Source organism: Mustelus asterias, chromosome 3, assembly GCF_964213995.1.
Source record: "Mustelus asterias chromosome 3, sMusAst1.hap1.1, whole genome shotgun sequence".
In the NCBI taxonomy this organism is placed as follows: domain Eukaryota; kingdom Metazoa; phylum Chordata; class Chondrichthyes; order Carcharhiniformes; family Triakidae; genus Mustelus; species Mustelus asterias.
Genome location: NC_135803.1, coordinates 27,849,032 through 27,875,512, shown reverse-complemented (window position 1 = coordinate 27,875,512; position 26,481 = coordinate 27,849,032). Strand labels below are relative to the sequence as shown.

At 43.1% G+C, this 26,481-nt stretch overlaps 1 protein-coding gene across 7 annotated transcripts in view; it reads left to right on the top strand.

Moving 5' to 3' along the window:
• The window catches only part of vwa5b2 (von Willebrand factor A domain containing 5B2), a 142,971-nt gene that overhangs the window by 67,468 nt on the left and 49,022 nt on the right, over positions 1 to 26,481 (top strand). For all 7 annotated transcript variants that reach the window (XM_078206583.1, XM_078206567.1, XM_078206596.1 and 4 more), the window contains 5 exons: positions 5,486 to 5,702; positions 7,264 to 7,427; positions 13,589 to 13,720; positions 16,527 to 16,651; positions 23,328 to 23,504. In XM_078206583.1, the coding sequence (XP_078062709.1) occupies positions 5,486 to 5,702; positions 7,264 to 7,427; positions 13,589 to 13,720; positions 16,527 to 16,651; positions 23,328 to 23,504 (815 nt within the window). The remainder of the gene's footprint in view (positions 1 to 5,485; positions 5,703 to 7,263; positions 7,428 to 13,588; positions 13,721 to 16,526; positions 16,652 to 23,327; positions 23,505 to 26,481) is intronic.

The window sequence follows — 26,481 nt, the reverse complement described above, 5'->3', positions numbered from 1 at the left end:
ACAAGGGTGCAAGTGAGGAGAAATTTCTTCACCCAGAGGGCGGTGAATCTGTATCATTCACAACCACAGAAAGTTGTTGAGGCCAAAACATTGCGTGATTTCAAGAAGTAATTAGATATAGCTCTTAGGGTTAAAGGGATCAAGGAATATCGGGGGAAGGTGGGATCAGGAGATTGAATTTTATGATCAGCCATGATCATAATGAATGGCGAAGCAGAATTGAAGGGTCAAATGGCCTACTCCTGCTTCTAGTTTCTATGTTCCTACATTCGCTGCTTTCATTTGTGGTGGTTCCCCTACAGATAGATCGAATGGTTTGTGCTAGCATCAGATTGTAGCTTCTGGTTCCAGCATTGGTATCACCCCTTCATTTTGTCTGCCCGCTACATCTCTGTATACCTGAGCAGCACATGCCGTTCCCAATGGGCCCACTGGCCCCCTTGCCTTCAGCTGCTCTGATTGGCCCTTCCCTGTCCAGAACCTGTCCATCATCCCTAATTGGATGGCCAATGCAGAGGCAGTATGTTGATCGGCTGCTTCTTGTAAAATCTCACCAAAGGCTGCATGACTGACGCGGGCAGAGGTAGGAAAGGTCGCAGTACGCACAATGTATGAAGGTGGAGAAAATTCTGGTCACTCTTTCTGTGTCGACCCTTCAAAACCTTTCATAATTCTAATGCCCTCAATTGGTCACCCCTCAGTTTCTTTTCCAGAGACACACAGCCCGTTCATCCCCTCCTAAGAGATAAAAAGTTTAAAGTTTGTTAGTGTCACAGATAGGCTTACATTGACACTGAAATGAAGTTACTGTAAAAATCCCCTAGTCGCACACTCCGGCACCTGTCGGGTACACTGAGGGAGAATTTAGCATGGCCAATGCACCTAACCAGCACGTCTTTCGGACTGTGGGAGGAAACCGGAGTACCCGGAGGAAACCCACGCAGACACGGGAAGAACGTGCAGACTCCGCACAGACAGTGACCCAAGCCGGGAATTGAACCCGGGTCTCTGGCACTGTGAGGCAGCAGGGCTAACCACTGTGTCACCATGCCCACATTCCTGGTGTCATTCTTGTAATCTTTTTTCGCACCTTCTCCACTGCCTCTTTGTCTTCATAATCTATATAATATTGTGGCCAGAATTGGGTGTGATCTGACCAAAGTTTGGTAGAATTTCCTTCCTATTTCATTCTCTCCCTCTAGAAATAAACTTGAATGTTTGATTTGTTTAGCTGTGGCTTTGTTAACTCATGTTGCTGCTTTTAGTGATTGGCGTATTTGTACTTCCAGATCCTTTTGCTCCTCTATCTCATTTGCATTATTTTTAGCAATATGCAAGCTCCTTTATATTTCTTGCCAAAATACTTCTCATTTATCTATGTTGATTTACCACTGTCCTCGTGAATCTGGTCCTCAGGAAATAACATTAAAGATATGTGTACAAAACTACTTTCCTCATCTCAAACAATAGATTTGCAGTGGGTTAGAGTTCAAAATTGTCCACTTAAATTAATAGAGGCTTAGTTTGAGGTTATGAAATTTTGCAGCACAATGAATCTTGCAGGTATATGATTATTACTTGCACATATTAATCTAATAATGAATCATTTCCAGATATGGCAGTAAACCAGACCTGAAAACAAAACACACCACTCCAATTTAAGATACATAACTAATCAGTACTTTAGCAAAATAGCAGTCTGAATAACAACCAGCACTTACCTTGGTCTCAAATGTTTACTGATTTGAATAGGTCTGTACTAATTGTAAAAGGTGACATTTCTGAACTCTTTCTTATCTACCAGCTATGCCCACGTAATTTGAGCCAAAAATGTTAACAGTAGAGAAGGAGGCTAGTTGGCCCAATATATCTGTGCAGGCTCTTTGCTAAAGCAATTCAAAGCCAACTCCATTGGTCCTGATCTCTCCAGGGCCAATATCGCCTCCTCCATCAAATACTCCAAGTACAAAATGTTCTGCGCTCCAACAACCATTGTGGAAAGAAATTTCTCTTCCTTGACACTTTTATTGGTGGTGTTAAATTTTTGACCCATCATCAATGGCTCTCCAACATAAGAAGGAGTTGGCTTTCCCTATTAACTCCATTATGGCCTTTCAAAATCTATGTAAGTTCCATTAAATCTCCTTGTTGTCTTCTGGCCCCCAGTGATCACGCCCCAGTATCTTCAATCTCTCCTCATAACTGTAGTTTCCTATCCCTGGCATCATTCCGCTGAATCTATGGCATACATTCCTTATTGCTTAATATCTTTCTTGTAAGTGAACATCATGCTCTAAATGTGGTGCAAGCAGTGTATTTAATTCAAATTAATCATTACTTTTTTTACTCAGTTCTGCCTCATTTGGTAATATTTATTTCTCTTCATCGGCTTTTCATACTCTTCATGCTGAAGTACATCGCCATTTTGAAAAAGAAATGGCCGACTGGACATTTCCTTCGAAGCTCACACGACATGGCCACTGCCTAACCTCCAAACTATTTCCCAAACAGAACTCGAGAAGTACAGGAGAGGGAAAATAATTCGGTGGCACCTCTCTCCCAAATCATAGATGAACAATTCAAACCAGCAAGGCGACTGGTTATGTATGCAGCACTCCGTATCTTACCTTGCCTCATTAAACTCCAGGGATTACGATTGAACCAAATGCCACAGACCTTAAATATACATTTCCCCTAGTCTATGCCCACCAAGCATAGAGAAACGAAAATATCAAATAGCAAATTTATCAAATATAAGAGGCTGGGAAACTTTTGCAGATACCATTTTTTTTAAAAGAGCAAAAGAAGATTTCTGGCAGAATTCTCCCATGTCCCCATCAGCAGAATCAAGGCCAAGCGGGCATGGGAAGGAGGAGGGGGGGGGGAGAATTTGGCAGGGGGCCCAAAATCGGGAGACCCACTGGAGCCCGGCATGGAACTCATTTCCATCCCACTAATGAGATGCTGATGAAGGCCCGACCACCCAGCGGGAAAACACATTAGTACAAAGTACGTCTGGAACAAGGTCAGGACTCTACTGAACAATGCCTGGGTCTGCCTCCAGAGCTCAGGATGGAGGCCAGCGGACAACCTGGATCCCTAAACGCCGCAGCAATGGGTCAGAGGAACATCTGCAGATGGACTTCCAAGATTTGGTGTCCGGTGGGCGGGAGGGAGGGGTCCATCTTCCAGCCTCAGAATGTTCTTGGAGATCCATTTACTTTCTCAGGAGGTCCATTTTCCGGTCTCAGTGCTCCCAGACCTCTGTCTTCATTTTCAGGATGTCCACTTCTTCAATAATTGGTCAGTGATGTTGGGTGCCTTTACAAGATGGCACCTGGGTAGTGTGGCAGACTACCCACCGTGGAATATGTTGCAAAATATATAATTAATGAGGTTGGGGCTGGAAGATTTGACGTGTTTTCCCACCAGCCTTCACAGTGGGAAACATTTCACATTCCTGCCACAGGACTTAGTCCCAGGAAGGGGGATATTTACCCCTTTGTTTTAACCCAGCGCCATTATCCACTGCTTATAAAATGTGAGATGATAGCTACTTCCACAATTCCTAAATAGCATCTTCCATCTCTACAGAACACCACAATTATCACTAATGTGCTATTTCCATTTCCCACAACAAGCATCTTTTTTATGCTGTAAGGAAATGTGTTTTCCCTCCAGGAACCAGTTTACAATTGTTATGGGAACATAGGGACAGGAGCAGCCCATTTAACCTTTAAAGTCTGTTCCCCAATTCGATATAATTGAGATAATGGTTCATGTGAGACTTTGTATTCCCTGCCTTTATCCCACATCCATTGGTCAACATAAATCTATTAATCTCAGAATCAAAATGACTGATTGATCTAGCATTAGGTTGTTGGAAGAGAGTTACAGACTATTAGGTGAAGAATTGATCCTTAATTTCACTCCTGAAGAAGAGTCAAATGGGCTTGAAACGTTAACTCTGTTTCTCTCTCCACAGATGCTGCCGGACCTGCTGAGTTTACCCAGCATTTTCTGTTTTGATTTCACTACTGAAAGATTTGGCTCTCTATTGGACATTAACTCCTAGTCTAGAATTCCCAACCAGTGGAAATATCCTAACTCTTTCCCTAAATATCTTGAAAACTTTGATCAAATCACTTTTAACCATTTAAATTCCAGCGAATACAATCCTCGTTTATATAGTATTTCCTCATAATTTGGCCTCGGAGTCCAAGTATTGTCCTTGTAAATCTACACTGCATTCCATCCAAGGTCAATATATCCTTCCGAAGGAATTATTCACAATACTCCAGTTGTGGTCTTAACAAAGCTTTGTGTAGCTATAGCATAACTTCAGTCCCTCTGTATTGCAGTCATTCCGATATAAAGCCAGAATTCCATTAGCCTGTTTCATTATTTTCTGTGCCTGTTCATAAAATTGTAATGATCTGTGTCCTGTGCTCCCAAGTCTCTTTGTATCTCCACTGTATCAAGCTTTGCACCATTTCACCATAAATAAACTTTAAACTTTATAAACTTTAATTTAGAAACTACACTGTTAAAACCTGTTCAAATCCAACCGCATATTTGCCTACATTGAAATACACTTGCCACAGTTTTGCTCATTCATTTAACCTATTAATATTTCTTTGTAAATTTTATGCATCTATCTAGACGGCTTGCAATGTTGGTTACCTTTGTGTCGTTGGTCAGTTTGGAAATGTGGCTTTCTGTTGCATCATTATGAAAAAATGGGCCGGAACTCTACCGCCTCGCCCTCCTAGAATCGGAGTGGGCGAGGGTCCGACAACGGAAATCTCCATTGACCTCAGGGCGTGAATTTCTGGTCTCGCCCAAGCAAGGCCGTAAAATCCCACCCATGGTGATTAATTGAGACCCAAACACAGATACGTTGGAGACATCACTCCTCACATCCTACCAATTGGAATACCTGCCCATGTCTCCTTCTCCTCAATCAATTACCTAACCAGGTTAACCATTTGCCTTCAATTTCATGAGTTCAACTTTAACTGTCAGTTTAGTGTGAACAGAGGAAGGGGTGTATTTTAACTTTACAACCTGGGTATTAACCTAACATAGCAGATAGGATCTGTCTCATTTGTCTTGTTCCATTGTGTCATCCAATCCCACTTTTCATCTTGGTTTACCATTTGGCCACCTCTTAAACCTGCTTTTCCTGAGTCCCGGGCTCCTGATGTACATGTTATAATTGGAATTTAATTCCAATTACACAGGGAGGTATAAGTCCAGATTTGTAAAAGCCTTCTGCTCCATTCCATGCGTTCATTTGAATACACCAATAGCTTGTGAATGTACAATTTACCTTTACTCCCCTTCTTGCCAAAATGATTGTTCAAGTTCACTGTTCTAAATATTTTGGGAGGTTATTCTCAATGAAGATGCCCAGTCTCTCTTTCTACAGCCTTGGAAATGAATAAACACCCTGAACTTGAGTCTTCACCATATTAATACACAGGTCACCTGATATTGGATGAAGACATGGATAGGACAACCTTCATTGTTAGCACTGGGCTGATTGGTTCTCTGGAAACCATGACAATATTTCTCACCACCACGTTGGAACCTCAGACGCAACAAAATGGCACCATGCATTTGGTGTTCTCTTCTGTGTTAATGCCTCTGTTATGCAGCAATGAAGAAAGGATTGAGTCTACAACAAATGATGAGCAAGAGTAAGTCTTCATAAGTTACTGCCTCGTGAAGTTAATGGCCAACTTTTAAATTAGCCAATGGAATCTGGGGTTACAAAATCCTTCAACAGGCTAACTGATTCTCAAAAAACTGTTAAGAGATAAAGTTTGGGTGGCATGGAGGTCACTCACTGGCATTAAGGGGAAACTGCCAACAACAGCACCCCCTCCTGCCCCACACTCCCTGCGTCCCTAACCCTAATGGTGGCACAGTGGTTAACACTGCTGCCTCACAGCTCCAGGGACCAGGGTTCAATTCCGGCCTTGGGTCATTGTCTGTGTGTAGTTTGCATATTTTCCCCATGTCTGCATGGGTTTCCTCAAAAATGCGATGGAGAGCATGGTGGTTTCCTCCCACAGTCCAAAGATGTGCAGGTTAGATGGGTTGGCCATGCTAAATTGACCCTTATTGTCCCAAGATATATTTATAGGTTAGGTGGATTAGTGGGGTAATATACGTGGGGTTATGGGGATAGGGCCTGGATAAGAGTCGGTACAGACTCAATGGGCCGAATGGTCTCCTTCTGCACTGTAGGAATTCTATGATTCTAACAGTACCGTGATTGTTCCTACAACACATGGATTGTAGTGATTCGAGAAGGCCACCACCTTCTCAAGGGCAATTAAGAATGGGCAATAAATGCTGCCGTAGCATTCCGTATACGATTTAAAAAAAAAGAAATCCTATACATGTCATAGGGCATCAATTTCCATACTACAGGAGGTTACTTGCCTGAAGCAGGTGGGTGCTCTGCCTGTCTTTTTCATGATCCTACCCAAGATCCTAAACAAGACTGCTAAGTGACCCAACATCATTGTAAGCCACACTGCCACAATTGCATTGGATGGAGGCAATTAAAATTGGACATAGTGTGTGAATTAGTATGCAACTGTTCAAACTATTTGTAGAATTGTTTGATCTTTCTAAGGGAGGTATTGCCCCTTTCACAATAAATGAGCCAGTGCTTCAAGTAAAATAGCAAAGGCATTCTCTTGCATGTGTTTACATTTTGGTGTACTAATATTGGACAGCATAACTACAATTCATGGGAGATATAGAATCACATCCATTTTCTTAGCCTGGTTATGAAACCACTTCAAAACCATCACGAAGATAACCTCTACCACAATGAAATGAAAGGACTTTTAAAATCACTCATTCTAGAGTTGTGGCTGGAGTAACTGACTCCAGCCATTGTAAGGATGGAATTGAAAAATTGTCTATCCATTTTTGCGTATATTACGTGCATTGAACAGAGGAAATTTGGATCTTTAGACCCCCAAGAGAGTTTAATTTTGGACCACCATTGGTCATATAGCAGAGACAGCAATCATGAATAATCCTGATATTTGAAAACCAGGAATTTTAACGAACCATCAGTGGCCGTTCCTATGCCGATATGTGTGGGAGATTAATGCTGTCAGGGCAAAGCACTAGGTTGTTAACTGTTTTGTTTTGATATGTTTTCCCTGAATGTTATTCCAGTTGAATTTTCATATGTGTCCTCCCCTCCCCGCCACCCATTTTTTTATAAACGTACAGTTTTAGCTCAACTGGTTGCTTTGGAGCAGGAGGGTTGAAACCAGAAAAGTCCTCAACTAGTGGACACCGCAGTCTGCCAGAGATCTTCACTGAACAAGTATACAACCCAGTACCATATGAATTTATCTTTGAGATGCTAGTGCGAGGCCCCTGTCTCCTAGCAGGTAAGAGATTTCATAGTATAGAAGCCTGTAAAGTCATTTATTGTCAATATTTACCACTCTCATCTGATCCAGGGTATCTTTTCCTGGCACTGAAGAAGTCGATTTTTACCATCATAACCTGTTACAAGATGCGAAATGGTGCAAAATGGAATCCTTTAGCCGGACATTACCAGCTTGCTTTCACAGTAATCCTTTTAGTGATGTAAACTAATATAAGGCACGTGTCTAATTGAACCAGTTCCAGAACCAGTTACCGAGCCTTTGTGGAGAGGTGACTTTGGATTCTCCAGCAGTTGAGTTGCAATGAGATCCTTAATGCCATTAAAAAGAATTAAGATTAATTTCAAAGGTAATCACATACATTGAATAGAAGTAAAGGCAAACCTCAAACGAATTGTAACTGGGGAGGAGAACGAAACACCTACGAATACAGCTGTCTGCTTCATAATTGTTTTTCTAGTTATTCTGGTTTTCTAAAGCAGCTCCAGTGCCAACAATGCTGAATATTCAGGATGTCCCCAACATTATGGGGCCATGGTGGCACAGTGGTTAGCACTGCTGCCTCACAGCACCAGGAGCTCGGGTTCGATTCCCAGCTTGGGTCACTGTCTGTGTGGAGTCTGCACATTCTCCTGTGTCTGCGTGGGAGCAGGGGGAGTGGCTGGGGGTTGGGGAGTGGGAGCAGTGGGGAGGGAGGCTGGAGGTGGGGGGGTGGGATGGGGTGAGGGAGGTTGGGGGTGGGAGCAGGGGGTGAGGGAGGTTGGGGGTTGGGGGTGAGGGAGGTTGGGGGTGAGGGAGGTTGGGGGTGAGGGAGGTTGGGGGTTGGGGGAGAGGGAGGCTGGGGGTTGAGGGGGGTGTTCGGGATGACATTTTGTTTTAAAGGCTGCGACTAAGAAGCTGAGAACGTGACCAGGAAGAGAAATGGCAGTGCGACTGCAGTCTATGGACGCAGATCATGGTTAGGAGAGATTGTGTCTGCAACAGGAACTCATGTTCAGTGCAACAGACTGTGGTCGGGGGGAGAGCACACAGGGAGGGGGCTGCGATGGAGAGCATGGTGGTGGGACAAGATTAAAGTACACCGCACAATATGGAGGTAAGGTGGGGGAAGGAGAGATTTTGCAAAGTTGAACATCATGAAACTGGAAACAGGTAAGCCACTTGAGTCGTGGGAAAACATTCCTGCTTCTCCTGATCTAAAAGCAGTGCAATAAATGCTCTTACCTAATTGACCGGCCCCTTTTTAGTCTTTTTTTCTACACACATCCAAAATGGGTTAAAAATTTTAAAAAGCCGATAAAAATGGAGGAATGCAGCCTTTGTTGCTGGAGCTTTATAGAACATTAGTTAGGCCGCACTTGGAATATAGTGTTCAATTCTAGGCGCCATACTACCAGAAGGATGTGGAGGCTTTGGAGAGGGTACAGAAAAAATTCACCAGGTATGCAGGGCATTAGCTATGAGGAGAGGTTGAAGAAACTTGGTTTGTTCTCACTGGAATGACGGAGGTTGAGGGGCGACCTGATAGAAGTCTACAAGATTATGAGGGGCATGGACAGAGTGGATAGTCAGAAGCTTTTTCCCAGGATGGAAGAGTCAATTACTAGGGGGTATAGGTTTAAGGTGCGAGGGGCAAGGTTTAAAGGAGATGTTCAAGGCAAGTTTTTTACATCGAGGGTGGTGGGTGCCTGGAACTTGCTGCCAGGGGAGGTAGTGGAAGCAGATACGATAGTGACTTTTAAGGGGCGTCTTGACAAATACATGAATAGGATGGGAATGGTCCCCGGAATGGTAGGGGGTTTTAGTTCAGTTGGGCAGCATGGTTGGTTTGGTGCAGGCTTGGAGGGCCGAAGAGCCTGTTCCTGTGCTGTAATTTTCTTTGTTCTTCTTGGTTCTTTGTTTTTGTTAAAGCTTTTACTGACTGACACAGCTTCTGAGAATGGATTGGTCACCCAGCCACCATCTTGGCTCCACAGGTTGGGATTGCGTTGGAAATTTTTCTAATTTTTAATTTCCCACCTAGCCCAAACCTGCCCATTCTTGGAGGTTATAATTGCCCTCTTTCTCTCTCTTGCTCTTGGTCTGTCCCCCAGAATATGAAATTGTGGTGGGCAGCATTGGACCCCCTGCTGTTTGTCTGGCCATGATACTTTATAGGACTGGAAGATCATTCTTGTTATATACCTTGCTATGGAGTATTTCACTTGCTTACCCTAAATGCAAAAGTGGAATACATGTATTTAATTTTTTAAGTAAATGCGATAAATGTTATGTTTGATTAACTATCCAGCTGTAGCATGAATAAAGTCAAATGTGTTCTTTTCTATCTCTCTTCCCTCGGCCATTATTTTACAGCCTTAATGAAAATGTGGTAGGTCAGAGAGGAATTTAAAAGGGTAAGGATGTAAATAAATTTAATTTAACTGGGAGAAATCCTGTTTTTTCCAGACCATGTAATTATTCATCATCTTTAATAAATATTCAAGGCAGACATGAGTGTAGAAATAATCAATAGTTTAAGTCAATCTAGCAGATTGATTTCTGCAGTTTCAGTATTAAACACAATTACTTCTGACAGAAGGAATCTAAAGAGTTTCCAGACATCTGAGTCCTAATGCAGTAAATCACTGAGTTTAAACACAGAGCAACAAGGTTCTGAATAATAATAAGGGTGATGTTGTTTTTGTCGATTAATTTAAGTATTGGGCTTTAAAAGTGCAGATGTAATTGAATATACAAGAGATTGCTCTTACACTGAAACCCAATTACCTTAATGGAGAGGGTGGTGGCAGTTGTAAAGAGAAACCAGAATGGATTGGTTAAATGCTGCATGAAAATGTCAGGTAGGCAGTCGTGGTTAAAAAAAAACAGGATGAGTATGCTGGTGAGAATGCAAGTAGCTCGGATCACAGCTCATCGCCCTGCCCAATGGAAAAGGTTTCATTCTAGACTAACTGGGTGAGCATTAGCATCTGGCAGGAGGAGGAAAATGAGTACCCCTAGGGTTCCCATTGACTCCAAGCCATTGCAAAGTACCCTATGGGCAAGTGAAGGTAGGTAGGCTGATGGTGGTGGGGATTGAGGGGTGGTGGGGGGGTGTGACAGCAGGGAGGCCCAACAGTCCATGCAAGTTTTGCAACCCTACAAAAATACAATATTTTCCTCCAGTTCCTCTTCAGTGCCATCTTAGCTATAGTACTGGGACTTGTGCTCCAGAACTACCCGTGACCTTATTCAAGCTGTTCCAGAACAGCTACAACATTGGCAGCTACCCAACAAAGTGGGAAAATGCCCAAATATATCCTGTCCCCAAAAAGCAGGCCAAATCTGGCCAATTACTGCCTCATCAGTCTACTCTGAAATACCAGCAAAGTGACAGTACCATCAAATGGTCTTGCTCAGCAGCAACTTGCTCACCAATGCTCTGGTTTATGTCGGCTCCAGACACCAATACTACCTTGTTCCAAAAGAGTTAAAATCCCGAGGTGAGGAGGGAGCGACTGCCCTTGACGTCAGGGCAGCATTTTACTGAGTCTGGCATCAAAGAGCCCTCGCACAACTGGTGTCAATGGGAATCAGGGGGAAAACGCTCCACTCTTTGGAGTCATAATTAACACAAAGGATGATATTTGTGATGGTTTGGAGGTCAATCACCTTTGCCCACGGACATCACTGCAGGAGTCCCTCAGGGTAGTGTTTTACCCCAACCATCTTCAACTGCTTCAACAATGAGCCCATTGCACAGTGCATGAAGTTCAGTCCCATTTACAGCTGCTCAGATAATGAACCAGTCCTTACCTGCATGCAGGAAGACCTGGCCCTGAATTTGGATGGTGGGTGTATAATGTGCATTCATTCACATATTGCCATGTGACCTTGTGATGTAGGAGAGGGCACTGGAAGTCACTCCTGTGTGGTTACAGACACAGCATGCAAGGGCTGTCGAGGATCTCCTTAATAAACTGTTGAAGTTATTGTCAATGTCATCATTCCCTCACAGCCACACAATTACACACTGGGGGCTTCCTGCCTCCCAAAGAGTCGCTCGCGATATCCAACTGTCCCATAGCCTATTTACACTCCAATGAATCTCCTGAAGCAAAAAAAGCAGTTCGGGTCAGTATTCTTATTTCCCCGTTTTACTGGTGTTCCATTTTAAAGTATACAAGACCAGTTCAGACCAAAGAACAATGCAACACAGCAACAGGCCCTTCGGCCCACCAAACCTGCGCCGATTCTTAACCATTATTTAGATCTATTACTTATTGTCCAGATGCTGCATTCTTATTTCCCTGTTTTACTGTTTTTTCTAGGTAAATGCCCCTCCAATTTCCTCACTTGAGAGGAATTCCCGCCTTCGAGAGCTGCCAGCCAATCTGTTTGACTGGCAGCTCTCCATTCCCTGCAGCGACAGCGCTGCAGTGGACAGAAGAGGAACTACACCAACCTGCCTGAGCCTTAGTGTTGGAGATGGTTGGGAAATGGTGGCATGGTGGTAATGTCACTGGACTAGTACTCCAAAGGCCCGGGCAAATATTCTGGGGACACAGGTTCAAATCCCACCACAGCAGTTGGTGGAAATTAAATTCAGTTAATTAATCAAGAATATAAAGGTAGTGTTAGTAATGGTGCCCACAAAACCATTGTTGATTGTCTTAAATCCAACTGCTTCAATCTTTACTAGTCTGGCCTACATGTGACTCCATATCCACAGTGCTGTAGTTGACTCTTAACTGTCCTCTGAAATGGCCAAGCTAGCCATTCACTCCAAGGGGAAGTAAGGATGGGCAACAAATACTGGCATCAATGAAGCTCAAATTCCATGAAAAAGTTTTGAAAAGGGGTCTGCGATGGGGCACGGGGTCACGAGGTGAGTGATCTGGGTCTTGGGGAGAGGCTTGGGGGGCAAAGAAGTTCAGAGATCACCGAGCCTTGAGAGGAGGTGGCATTCCCCCACCATCCCTCATCCTGCTGAGATCTAACTTTGATTCTTTCCCACTTTTCCCCACAGAGGTTCAATATTCCTGTCTGCCTAAAAATTGGGGTAAGAGTGGCCTTCTCATCTGAAGCCTTGCCTGCCCCTGCATAAAACTGCTGGGTGTGGGTGGGATCCTAGAGGAAATTTCATGCTTGCCCCCTCCTCTATCATCAAATCTCCCACATCAGCATCCTGGATCAAAACCTGGACTCTGAACTGAACCATCCACATTATCACTGGGGCTACAAGAATAGCTTAGAGGCAAGGAATACTGCAGCAATTAATTCACCTCCTGACTTCCCAAAGCATTTCATAAGACCATAAGACATTGGAGCAGAATTAGGCCACTCGGCCCATCGAGTCTGCTCCACCATCCAGTCATGGCTGATATTTTTCTCATCCTCATTCTCCTGCTTTTTCCCCATAACCCCTGATAACCCACCATCTACAAGGCATAAGTCAGAAGTGTAATGGAATACTCTCCACTTGTCTGGTGAATACAGGCCTAACAATATTCAAAGAGCTCGATACCACACAGGACTAGGCCGCCCGCTTGATCAGCGGCCTGCGCACCACCTACAAAACGCATTGCGGCAACTCGCCAAGCCTCCTTCAACAGCACCTTACAAACCCGCAGCCTTCACCATTTAGAAGGACAGGGGCAGCAAGCACATGGAAATGCCACCATTTCCAATTTTCCTTCCCAAACACACCACTTGAAAATATAGTACCATTCCTTCATTTTTGCTCTGCGGAAATCCTGGACCTCGCTCCCTATTAGTTTTACATGGTAACTTCATCCATTGGATTGCTACGATTCAAGAAAGTGGCTCACCACCACTTTCTCGAGGCACTTGGTGAAGGACAATTAATGTTGGTCTTAACAGTGATATCCACATCTCATGAATGAATGAATAAAAAAGTGTGCACAGCTCATGCCCCATCCACTACCATTCAAAAACGGCACACCAGGACTGTGATTTGCATATGGGAGAGTCTATTGCCTGACAAGGATGGGCACTCTGGTTCTTCAGCTGTAGCCCTGGAGAATGATCGCAGCAGCAATGAGGTGGGAATGAGGTGGATGGTCATTCACTATCATTTCCCTGGTATTACCGCTCATTTCCACCAACAGGAAATCCCACTCCAGATTCTCAACTTTTTAATTTCTCTTGTTTTGTAGGTGTGGAGAGTCCCACCCATGAGCTGCGGGCAGGTGCGGACCCTGTTGCCAGGTCTGCCTCAACTCTATACATCACACTGGCAGAGAAACATCAGTATGACAGGAACCTCAAAATCATTTTACATCCATGTGGTAAACTTTACCTTTTGTTTTGTGGGATTTATAGGCATCACTGCTATATTATCCTTGTTATAGTAATATATGTGCAATGTTTTGAGACTGAGGGGATAATTTTAAACTAACCCCCTGACAGGATTGGTACAGGCCTGGGTAGGACACCTAGTTTACATCCAACACTATTCATTGGTTTGAATGGTAGATAACATAAGATGGGGTATAAATGGGTATTGAATTTGAAATGGTTACTGCATTCAAGTGGGATTGAATTTTACTGAGAACCACAATTCCGCCAGTTTCCCTCAAAAATAGGACTCCTTTGCATTATGATCCCAGCAATGAATGCCATCCAAAATTCAGGATGCATGGAATCAGCAGACAAAGTTCCACACTCTAATTTGTATCTGATTGATCTTTGGAAACAATCATGCAGAATCTACTTGGTGTCTCCCATGACATTGCATGGGCAGCAGGGTGGCACAGTGGGTTAGCATTGCTGCCTCACGGCGCCAGGGACCCGGGTTCGATTCCCAGCTTGGGTCACTGTCAGTGTGGAGTTTGCACATTCTCCCCGTGTCTGCGTGGTTTTCCTCTGGGTGCTCCAGTTTCTTCCCACAGTCCAAGGATGTGCATTGGTCAGAACATTGAATGCAGGAGTTGGGACGTCTTGTTGAAGTTGTACAAGACATTGGTAAGGCCACACTTGGAATACTGTGTACAGGTCTGGTCACCCTATTATAGAAAGGATATCATTAAACTAGAAAGAGTGCAGAAAAGATTAACTAGGATGCTACCGGGACTTGATGGTTTAAGTTATAAGGAGCGGTTGGATAGACTGAGACCTTTTTCTCTGGAGCGTAGGAGGCTTAGGGGTAATCTTATAGAGTTCTATAAAATAATGAGGGGCACAGATCAGCTAGATAGTCAACATCTTTTCCCAAAGGTAGGGGAGTCTAAAACTACAGGGCATAGGTTTAAGGTGAGAGGAGAGAGATACAAAAGGGTCCAGAGGAGCAATTTTTTCACACAAAGGGTGGTGAGTGTCTGGAACAAGCTACCAGAGGTAGTAGTAGACCTAGGTACAATTCTGCCTTTTATAAAGCGTTTAGACAGTTGCATGGGTAAGATGGGTATAAAGGGATATGGGCCAAACGTGGGCAATTGGGACTAGCTCATGGGTTAAAAAAAGGGGCGGCATGGACAAGTTGGGCCGAAGGGCCTGTTTCCATGCTGTAAACCTCTATGACTCTATGTGTGGGTTAGGTAGATTGGCCATGCTAAATTGCCCCTCAGTGTCAGGGGGACTAGCTAGGGTAAATGCTTGGGACTATGGTAATAGGGATTGTGGTCGGTGCAAACTCAATGGGCCAATTGGCCTCCTTCTGCAATGTAGGATTCTATAATTCTATAACTGGTGAGCACCACATAGTTACCCCAAAAGTAGTATTTTATTTTTAATGTTGTAACTTCAGTAACTTTTTGTTAGTTTTGTTACGTTTAAAATCAGTTTGGATAGGCCGTTGCTCCCAGACCCACCAATGGTTTACCTTTAAAGCCGCAAATTTAATATGCATTCATGAGGCTGGCTTTTGCCTCCTATAGAGTTGGATCCTTTCTTACTTTACGTATTTTAGCCAGCATTATTTTAACCCCAGTAGTCATGTAACAATAATTGCCTTATTACCCTACATTTATTGATATTCTATAACATAGCTACATTGAAATCTCTCAGTCATATCTCGGACTAGTAATTATAACAGGCCAAAGTCTCCCTGAATATAATCAATCAACTTATCAGCTAATCGTGTAGCTTTTTGTCATCAGAAAATGCTTTATGTTGACAGTAACCCTTTTTCATGTCATTCACAATTATTGAGAATAGCAGATGTCCCATGGAGATCCTTTGTGGCACACCTGTGGTTTATTTTTCTGAGGTGAAGTAACTTCCATTTATCTTCACCCTTTGTTTTCTATTGCTAAACCACATCTGTTCATTTTGATAATCTATCAACCTTAAACTTTCCTATTAGTTTCACATGAGTAACTTGGTTTGGAGCCTATTGAAAATTCAAATAAACTACATCTACTGGATTCTTTTCATCCATTAGCTTAATGATCTCTTTAAACAATTCCAGGAGGATTACAAGATATTGGCCAGAATTCTCCGGCCCTTCACACCCCTCTGCTGCTGCCACCGAGAACGAAGAATTTGGCGCTCCGCCAAATCTCCATTCACTGCAGTGGGACTGGAGAATCCCATCTGCGGGCGAGGTCGGAGAATCCGACGCAATGTCTGTTACATCTAAAACCATTGAGATTGCTCCCTATTATATCTGAGTTCCTTAGAATTTTATAACGGTACCAGCTTTTTTCCCTTGATAATTTGAAAATGTAATTTGAGATCTTATGCAAATTGAATTGGAAAATAAGTATACAAAGTGGGAAAATAATTTGGGGCATCAGATTTTCAGCAAGTGTACTGGGACAATGCCAACTGTTGCCCCAACTTGAGGTTCAACTCAATGCCATTCTGAGATCCAATCTGGCCTTTAACTCAGTCTCGAGGCAAGTGGAGCATTTGCCCTCCAAGTCATCAGAGGAGCTGAATACATACTTTGTATTACATTATACTTCCACGTCTATCCCTATTTTCACCCAAATGGAAGGGGAATAAAGAGAGTGAAAGGGATTTAACCAAAATGTTGAATTCAGTTTCAACATCTAACATTCCTGTGAGAAGGGGGAAATGCAAGGTACACGATCGATTTTATTTTCAGAGGCAGTGTAAATTGACACATGTTGTGCTTTTCTGTTCTACAAGAGCCTCACGTTCCGCACCTTGTGCTGGAGGAAGGCAGCATGAGTTTTGAGGAGTATGAACAACACATTAAAAACAGACGGGACTTCAGCAAAACAATGAAGAAAGACTCTAATGCGGACAAAAAGGTAAAAACCAGCCTTTCAAAATAACACATGCATGGGGAGCATGGCTTTTTTCTTTACAAAAGCCACATCATTGCCACAGGCTTTTTTTTGGAATTCATATAAGAATAATCTTTTAGAAAAATTAACAACTGGAGCAAATTTACAAAGCACCAGAATTTATATTGACCCTGTTAATTCTTAACAAGAGAGGCATTCGCCTTTGGACAGAGAAAAAAACTAAGCTGGCTGAATACTTGCAATAATATTATCACAACAAAGAGAGACAGAGGGACAGGTTTGTATTGAAGAGGCAGGGAGGCTGCAGAAGGACTTGGACAGATTAGGAGAGTAGCAAAGAAGTGTCAGATGAAATACAGCGTGGAGATATGTGAGGTTATGCACTTTGGTAGGAAGAATAGAGGGGTAGACTATTTTCTAAATGGGAAGAGAATTCAGAAATTGGAAGTGCAAGGGGACTTGGGAGTCTTAGTTCAGGATTCTCTTAAGGTTAATTTGCAGGTTGACTTGGTACTTAGGAAAGCAAATGCAATGTTAGCATTCATTTTGAGAGGGCTAGAATACAAAAGCAGGGATGTACTGCTGAGACTTTATAAGGCTCTGGTGAGACCACATTTAGAATATTGCAAGCAGTTTTGGGCCTTGTATCTAAGGAAAGATGTGCTGGCCTTGAAGAGGATCCAGAGGAGGTTCATGAGAATGATCCCGGGAATGAAAAGCTTGACATACGAGGAGCATCTGAGGACTCTGGGTCTGTACTCGATGGAGTTTTGAAGAATGAGGGGGGAATCTCATTGAAATTTACAGAATAATGAAAGGCCTGGATAGAGTGAACATGGGGAAGATGTTTCCATTAGTAAGTGAGACGAGGATCCGAGGGTACAGCCTCAGAGTTAAGGGAGGATCCTTTAGAACTGAGAAGAGGAGGAATTTCTTCAGCCAGAGGGTGGTGAATCTGTAGAATTAATTGCCACAGAAGGCTGTGGATGCCAAGTCATTGAGTGTATTTAAGACAGAGATAGATAGGTTCTTGATTGGTAAAGGGATCAAGAGTTAAATAATTCAAATGAAGCAACGTGTGAACAACTTAAATCAGCCTGGGTTTAATACATAAATGTGTAACAGATTATAGCAGATTAGGAGATAGCAGACTTTCATCCCCATTATAATAAAACATTCCTTTGTCCCTTGCTCTGCAACACAAATAACATATTAATGACCCACAGCCATGGAGCAGCTTCAAGATGTATCAATAATCAATCCATTAAAGAAAGAATAAGTTGATTGGCCATCTCAAATTTATATATGACTCTGAAGGAAACCTAATGCCATTCACTTAACTTTTATCTGCCCAATTTCAGAGAAAGGACAAGGATTTTGAAGCTTGCACCAAAGACACTTGAGTAAACAAACACTCAACAAACCTAAAATTTGCTATTCTTAAATATACCATGTGTTACTCCCTGAGCAAATAGAAAGTAATTATGCACATTCACAAGGCAAAACCTAAGGCTAAATTCCATTTTCTTCATAGTCTAAGAGCTTTGGTTATATGGGGAGCTGGTGGTGTCGTAATCCAGAGAGCCAGGGCAAGATCTGGACACCTGTGTTCAAATCCCACCATGGCCGATGGTGAAATTTGAATTCAATAAAAATCTGGAATTAAAAGCTTACTGATGACCATGAAACCATTGTGAACTGTCATTAAAAACCCCTTTGGCTCACTAATATCCTTTAGAGAAGGAAATCTGCCATTTTCATCTGGTCTGGCCTATACCTGAAATAGAGGGCAATTAAGGATGAATAATAAATGCAGGCCCAGCCAGTGATGCCAATTTTAAACATAATGGAATAAAGTTCAACTTATCTCAACTTTCTTCTCTCAACCAATGCTATCAAGGGCGGAATTTTTCTAAAAAATGACTAAGTGTTATTTCAGACAAGAAAACTGGTGTAATGCCTGGCTTCACAGAGATCGGACACCATTTTTAAAGAGAAGACTATTGGTGGGGTACCCAAGGTGACCGCTACTACCCAAAGTTTAGACAATACAAGACTCACGAGGCAGGTATCTCTGTATAAAGATGTAACTTTATTTAAACCAGCAGCCGCCAGAAGTTCATCAAAGGGTTAAGTAGTTCTGACATAGAGCAGCAAAACCTCTCTGATGAATCTAACATGTACAATCATGTTACATTCATGTTAGGAGGGTGGAGTGGCACTGCTGATCAGGGATAGTGTCACAGCTGTAGAGAAGGTGTATGCTGTGGAGGGATTGTCTGCAGAGTCTCTGTGGGTGGAAGTTCGGAGTGGGAAGGGGTCGATCACTTTGCTGGGAGTTTTCTATAGGCCGCCCAATAGTAACAGGGAGGTGGAGGAGCAGATAGGGAAACAGATCCTGGAGAGTTGCCATAATAGCAGAGTTGTTGTGATGGGAGACTTTAATTTCCCAAACATAGATTGGAATATCCCTAGGGTAAGGGGATTGGATGGGGAGGAGTTCATTAGGTGTGTTCAGGAGGGTTTCCTGACACAGCATGTGTCCCAAGCCTACAAGAGGAGAGGCTGTACTTGATCTGATACTGACCAATGAACCTGGACAGGTGTCAGATCTCTCAGTGGGAGAGCATCTTGGGGATAGCAATCATAACTCTATCTCCATTATGCTTGCATTGGAAAACGAGAGGATCAGGCAAGCTAGGAAAGCATTTATATGGAGTAAGGGGAAATATGAAGACATAAGGCAGCAAATTAGAGGAGTAAATTGGAAGGAAGTATTCTCGGGGAAATGTACTGAAGAGAGGTGGCAGTTTTTCAAGGAATGTCTGTCTAGAGTTCTACAGGACAACGTTCCGAGCAGACAGGGAGGAGTTGGTAGGTTAAAGGAACCGTGGTGCACGAAAGCTGTGCGGGACCTAGTCGAGAAGAAAAGGAAAACGTACAGAAGGTTCAGAGAGCTTGGCAAAGATAGGGATCTAGATGAGTATACGGCTTGTAGGAAGGGACTAAAGAAGGAAATTAGGAGAGCCAGAAGGGGTCACGAGAAGGCCTTGGCAGGTAGGATTAAGGAAAACCCTAAGGCGTTCTATAAATATGTGAAGAGTAAAAGGATGAGATGTGAAGGAATAGGGCCTATAAAAGGTGAAGGCGGGAAAATCTGTACGGAACCAGTAGAAATGGCAGAGGTGCTTAATGAGTATTTTGCCTCAGTTTTCACAGAGGAGAAGGACATGATGGATGTACTGCGGGCTTGCAGTGGACTGAAAAGATTGAGCATGTGGACTTTAACAAAGAGGTTGTGCTGGAATCTTTGAATGGCATCAAGATAGATAAGTCGCCAGGTCCAGATGGGATGTACCCCAGGTTACTGTGGGAGGCGAGGGAAGAGATTGCAGAGCCTCTGGTGATGATGTTTGCGTCGTCGATGGAGATGGGAGAGGTGCCAGAGGATTGGAGGATTGCGGATGTGGTTCCTATTTTCAGAAGGGGAATAGGGATAGCCCAGGAAATTACCGACTGGTGAGTCTAACCTCAGTGGTTGGTAAGCAGATGGAGAAGATCCTGAGGGACAAGATTTATGAGCATTTAGAGAGGTTTAGTATGCTCAAGAATACTCAGCATGGCTTTGTCAAAGGCAGATCGTGCCTTATGAGCCTGGTGGAGTTCTTCGAAAATGTGACTAAACACATTGACGAAGAGAAAGCGGTAGATGTGGTTTATATGGATTTTAGCAAGGCGTTCGATAAGGTCCCCCATGCAAGGCTTCTAGAAAAAGTGAGAGGGCATGGGATCCAAGGGGCTGCTGCCCTGTGGATACAGAACTGGCTTGCCCAAAGGAGGCAGAGAGTGGGTATAGATGGGTCTTTTTCTAAATGGAGGTCGGTCACCAGTGGTGTGCCCCAGGGATCTGTTCTGGGACCCTTGCTGTTTGTCATTTTCATAAATGACCTGGATGAGGAAGTGGAGGGATGGGTTGGTAAGTTTGCCGACGACACGAAGGTTGGTGGGGTTGTGGATAGTCTGGAGGGATGTCAGAAGTTACAGAGGGACATGGATAGGATGCAAGAATGGGCGGAGAAGTGGCAGATGGACTTCAACCCAGATAAATGCGTAGTGGTCCATTTTGGTGGATCAAATGGGATGAAGGAGTACAATATAAAGGGAAAGACTCTTAGTACTGTAGAGGATCAGAAGAACCTTGGGGTCCGGGTCCATAGGACTCTAAAATCGGCCCCGCAGGTGGAGGAGGTGGTTAAGAAGGCGTATGGTGTGCTGGCCTTTATCAATCGAGGGATTGAGTTTAGGAGTCGGGGGATAATGATGCAGCTATATAAGACCCTCGTCAGACCCCACTTGGAGTACTGTGCTCAGTTCTGGTCGCCTCATTACAGGAAGGATGTGGAAAAGATTGAAAGGGTGCAGAGGCGATTTACAAGGATGTTGCCTGGATTGAGTGGCGTGCCTTGTGAGGATAGGCTGAGGGAGCTCGGTCTTTTCTCCTTGGAGAGACGTAGGATGAGAGGAAACCTAATAGAGGTATATAAGATGTTGAGAGGCATAGATCAGGTGGACTCTCAGAGGCTTTTTCCCAGGGTGGAAATGGCTGCTATGCGAGGACACAGGTTTAGGGTGCTGGGGGGTAGGTACAGGGGAAATGTTAGGGGTAAGTTTTTCACACAGAGGGTGGTGGGCGAGTGGAATGGGCTGCCATCAGTGGTGGTGGAGGCAAACTCAATAGGGTCTTTTAAGAGACTCCTGGATGAGTACATGGGACTTAATAGGATGGAGGGTTATAGGTAGGCCTAAAAGGTAGGGATATGTTCGGCGCAACTTGTGGGGCCGAAGGGCCTGTTTTGTGCTGTAGTTTTTCCATGTTTCTAAAAACAGATCAATTATAGTTCTTTCTTATCAATCATTCCCGCCTTTCAGTAACTTTAAATCAATCACGATACGCAAATCAACAAGAATGCATGTCAAATACTTTAGCCAATCACATTCCACTCCTCAGCGTAACGGTATTTTATTCGTCCATGAAATCCGGAAGCTGACTCCTGTCTTGGCTGACTGCATTCCCTGGTTGCCCAGTAACCTAAGATGCTCAGCCCAGAGTTCAAATAAATGTTCTCATGTGTTCCCTTAAAGGTCACTGTCTAACCAGACTAACTCGTGACACCATGTCTGGGCACCAGTCCATCTCATCTGGACAGTGAAAAAACCCTATTCATGAAATATGATTAAGTGTTCTATATGTTCCTTTCATCCAAAGCTTTACTGATAAAACTTGCATGTTTCCAAGGCTCAATTATTCTCTTGAAATATGGCTTCATCCTAATGTCTTTTTACCTTGATGCGTTGCAGTAAATTGCTCTTGCCAAAGCGAATAATATTCCTCAAAATCAATAATAATATATTCAAAATATCAGCATATGTGTTTTACAAACATAATCACTTGTTTGAATCAATTACTGCATTTCATATGTGTAAATTGTTTCTTGTTAGCTCAAAAACGTATTTTAAATGTCGTTTAGCTGAATGCTGCTAGTTCTTTCCATGCCTTAATGTCTACTGGTTTAAAAATCTTACCACCCCATTAGGGGTTCCACTTACACACTCTGATCTCAAACTGAAATTGAGGACCCTCTCCATCCCTCCACAGATATTGGGGATCTCCCCCCAACCTCATTGAAGGGATATTTACCTACCTCCCTACCAAACAAAGCTCACCAGCATTGGGTTGGCACTGCCAGAGTGCCAGTTGCCCTTGACCACTGGGGATTTCACTGCCCCATCATGGCCATCATGCCTTGTCTCCATTTGTGGAGACTAGCAGTGATCCTCGCCAAGCTCCCATTGTGCCCGAGGATTGGAAAATCCCAGGAGCAGTGAAAATCTGGCCTCGAATGGACTCAGCATATTTGAATGCTCATTTAAATATGCTGATCGGATTCCCTCCCAGTAAGGGCGGGAACCAGATTACGTCCGGGAGCAGTAGGTGGGAAGATACCGATGACGTTTTGCGCTGGCCCAGAACATCCAGCGGCACAGTGGCACATTGGTTAGCACTGCTGTCTCACAGTGCCAGGGACCTGGGTTTGATTCCCGGCTTGGGTCACTGCCTTTATGGAGTTTGCACATTCTCCCTGCGTCTGCATAGGTTTCCTCCGGATGCTCCGGTTTCCTCCCAAAATCTGAAAATGTGCTGGTTATGTGCATTGGCCATGCTAAATTCTCCCTCAGTGTACCCGAACAGGTGCGGAGTGTGGCAACTAGGGGATTTTCACAGTAACTTCATTGCAGTGTTAATGTAAGCCTACATGTGACTAATAAATAAATAATAATAATGATAAACATGCTAAACCCCTCACCCGCAATTCTCCGGCCCCGCTCTGCTCGAATGCATTCTGTGCCGGGTGTGACGCTGCTGGAAAATCGCAGCCCAAAACAATAGGTGATAATTTTCTTTACTGTTGTTTGTGGGAGGTTGATGTTATAGAATTTGTTTCTGACATTTGAATTGTATGGCTTGCATTGACATGCTTTGACACAAGTTAGTAGATAAAGGTAAGTATGATTGCTAACATTCTATTATTCCGCCTGTAATTCTGTTATGTTATGACGTGTGAAAATAATAGTGCAACTATCAGAGGCATTGATGAGAATGTGTGTTGTCTTCTTGCAGGTTGATTTTGTGCGGAAGCGCTTTCATAAAGACATTGCATTCAATCCTGTGCTGATGCTGAACTTTTGCCCTGATCTCCATGGCATCCCAACTGATTTTGGAAATGTGACCAGAGAGATTATATTCCTTATTGACAGAAGTGGCAGCATGAGTGGCATTAATATAGAGAAAATAAAAGTGGGTTACTTAGAAATATACATGAATTTTAAAATGGTCAAGGTTTTGTGATGGGATTTTGTGATGTTCACTATCATTACTCCTCTGAAATTGACAGCAACCTCTGGAATCTCTGTAGGCGCGTTAAATGTGGAAATCCAGAAATTGCTGTCAGTGGTTTTACACAATTATGTAGGGTATGTTGTTGAAGTCCTCAGAACTGAAACCATTCAAAATCACTGAATTGATAAGAACTTCTACTTTTATTCTATTAGTCTCGCTGTAAAAACCATTGGGAAAAGTTGCACCATGTTGAATGGGTGCAACTGGGCTTTAAATGGTGCATTAAGTTCCAAATTGCAACTGAACAGCTTCTCTGGCCTTGGGGGAAAAAATAACTAATTTGATATTTATGGAATGGCATCCATTAAGATTTGAAATGTAACATTTGAAAAACGCTGTCTGTAAAATGATCTTAAAATGAAAGATAACCAATGCCTTTTACTTATTGGCTTGCTGTCTATTAAAGATTTGTTAATGTGATTGGCTATACACACTGCTTGATGAGATCAGTGTTGTTGGATGGCTGGAGATCCCCTTGACTTGGGGTCAGATTCAAATCAATATTGGGTAAAGTGAATTCAACACCACAGAGATCGCCATTATTTTTCCACTGACCACAAATCCATGTTCACCTTCTTGCACATCTCATTGGTTTTAGACAGATTTTGGGCATGTGATGGAGGCAGGTGGGTTTTGGTAGGTGTTTTAAGTCACTGATGAGCCATGGTTTGGAGGTCGAAACTGTATGAAAGGTCAGTACAGAATGAATTGCTGACTTTACATGTCGTTATGAAATGCGTAGTTGCATGTGGTTTTACTAAAATGAGTGATGATAGTGCTGTAATTTGAAATGGTAAGTGACTATCAAAATAATACGGTTGCCAGGTTGTTCCTTCTGATATTTGGCAAGCTGTAAAGAGAAGGAACAGCATTGTGAAAGTTGAAAAGTCTTTAGATTCATGAGAGTAGATTATCCACTGGATGAAGTACTAATCTGCACAATACAACAGTGAAAGAATAGCCTGTTTGAAATTCAGACTGATTGTGTGATATGTCCCCATTGCATCATTTCTTGCATGAGACTCAGCTCAATGATCTGTTTGGCATTTTCAAGGTTTTGACCCATGTCTGAGCTTTTGGCAGTCTTCAAAGGCTCTAATGGATTTAACTCAGCAGGGTTTGTTTATACAGTTGCTTAGGGAAATATCAGTTTGATTATTTGGCTGTCTCTCAAATCACCAATGGATTAAGCTCAGCAGGGTTTATTTACACAGCTGTCTAGGGAATGTAGGCCTGTTTATATTTGCTAATTTATGAATTTCAAAAAGGATAGTAGTTTCTAAACAACTTTAAAGCATTGTTTGTTTAATTTGATCGATTTATTTTCAAAGAGTTTCAAATAACTTAGGGAATAGGGAACAGAGTAAGCCATTCAGCCCTTTGAGCCTATTCCATCATTTAACTAGGTAATAGCTGATCTCCCACCTCCAACCACTTCCCACAATGTCCCCATAATCCTTAATATCATTGGTATCTGAAAGTCATTGGTTTCTGGAAATCTATCAAACTCCGCTTTGAATATTTTCGATATCTAAGCCTCCACAGCACCCTGGAGTAGAGAATTTCAAAGTTTCACCATCCTCTAATTGAAGAAATTCATCCTTATCCTGGCCTACCACTTATTCTGAGATAGTCTGCTGGTTCTACAGCCCCCAGTCTGGGAGGGGAAGCGTCCTTTCTGCATCTACCCTTTCAAGCCTTGTAAGAATGTTGTACATGGCAATGAGATCACCTCTCATTCTGGTAAACTCTCGAGAATATAACCTAGACTCCTCAATCTCACAGGATAATCCTACTATCCCCAAGATTAGTCTGGTGAACCTTCAGTGCATTCCCTCTATGGCCAATGTATCCTTTCTTAGGTAAGAAGACAAAAATTGTACACAATACTCCAGGTGTAGCCTCATCAATATACAACTGCAGCAACACTTCCTTATCCCTATACTCAAACCCCCTTGCAATAATAAGCTAATATACTATTTGCCTTCCCAGGTCGCTTTTGGACTGACCATTTTCCAATCTCTCTGTATTTAAGAAATTCTCTGCAATTCTGTTTTTCGTACCAAAATAGCTCGTGGATTTTGTATATAATGATTAGGTTGGGGGGGTGGGAGGGGCTATAGAGAGTTAGTTATGGAGGGGTAAATGGATAGGTAGTTTTGGAGGGAGGTTGTGGGTTGAGGGAGTTTGGGAAAGTTGAGGGGGTGTAAGGTAGGTAGGGGATGCAGGTTAGGGGGCTGATCTGCCGAACTGTATTGATATCTCAGTGAACAGAAGTAAGCTTTTAGCCAGCCTCGGCTTCAGCCTGCCTCCATCTTCAAATGATATAGTAAATCTATTTATTATATATAAATCAAACATATATCCAGGTTGTTGTTTTCTGGCCTTTGACACCAGCGGGATTCTCTGAGCGCCAAATTTTCCATCCTCACATGCACTGGCTGTGGGGCATGAACGGACGGAAAATTCTGGCCCTAATTTTTTTTTTAAGTTCGTCTCCCAGAATAACAACCATTTCCCCAATTCCAGTTGCAATCACCGTTATAAAATCAACATCATTCAGGGGAATGAGTTTTGTTCTTGAAGTCTAATTGGGAATCTTTGCAATTAGGTTTCCATTTCCCGAAAGCATCCAAACCAAAGTTTCAGAGACATCGAGTGTGTTCCTAACTATGGTGCACTATTCCTCCTCATCCCTCTTGACCTTTCTACAGCCCATAATGCTGTTCAGCTGTTCTCTATGCTTGTTCGTCTGATCATAGCCAGTGCCTCTCCAGCAATGGCTTCAGTTCCCACATGTAACCTTTGGAGTCCCAGTAGGCTCTTTCCTTTGACCCCGCCTCTTCTTCATTCACATGTTGCCCTTTGACACTCA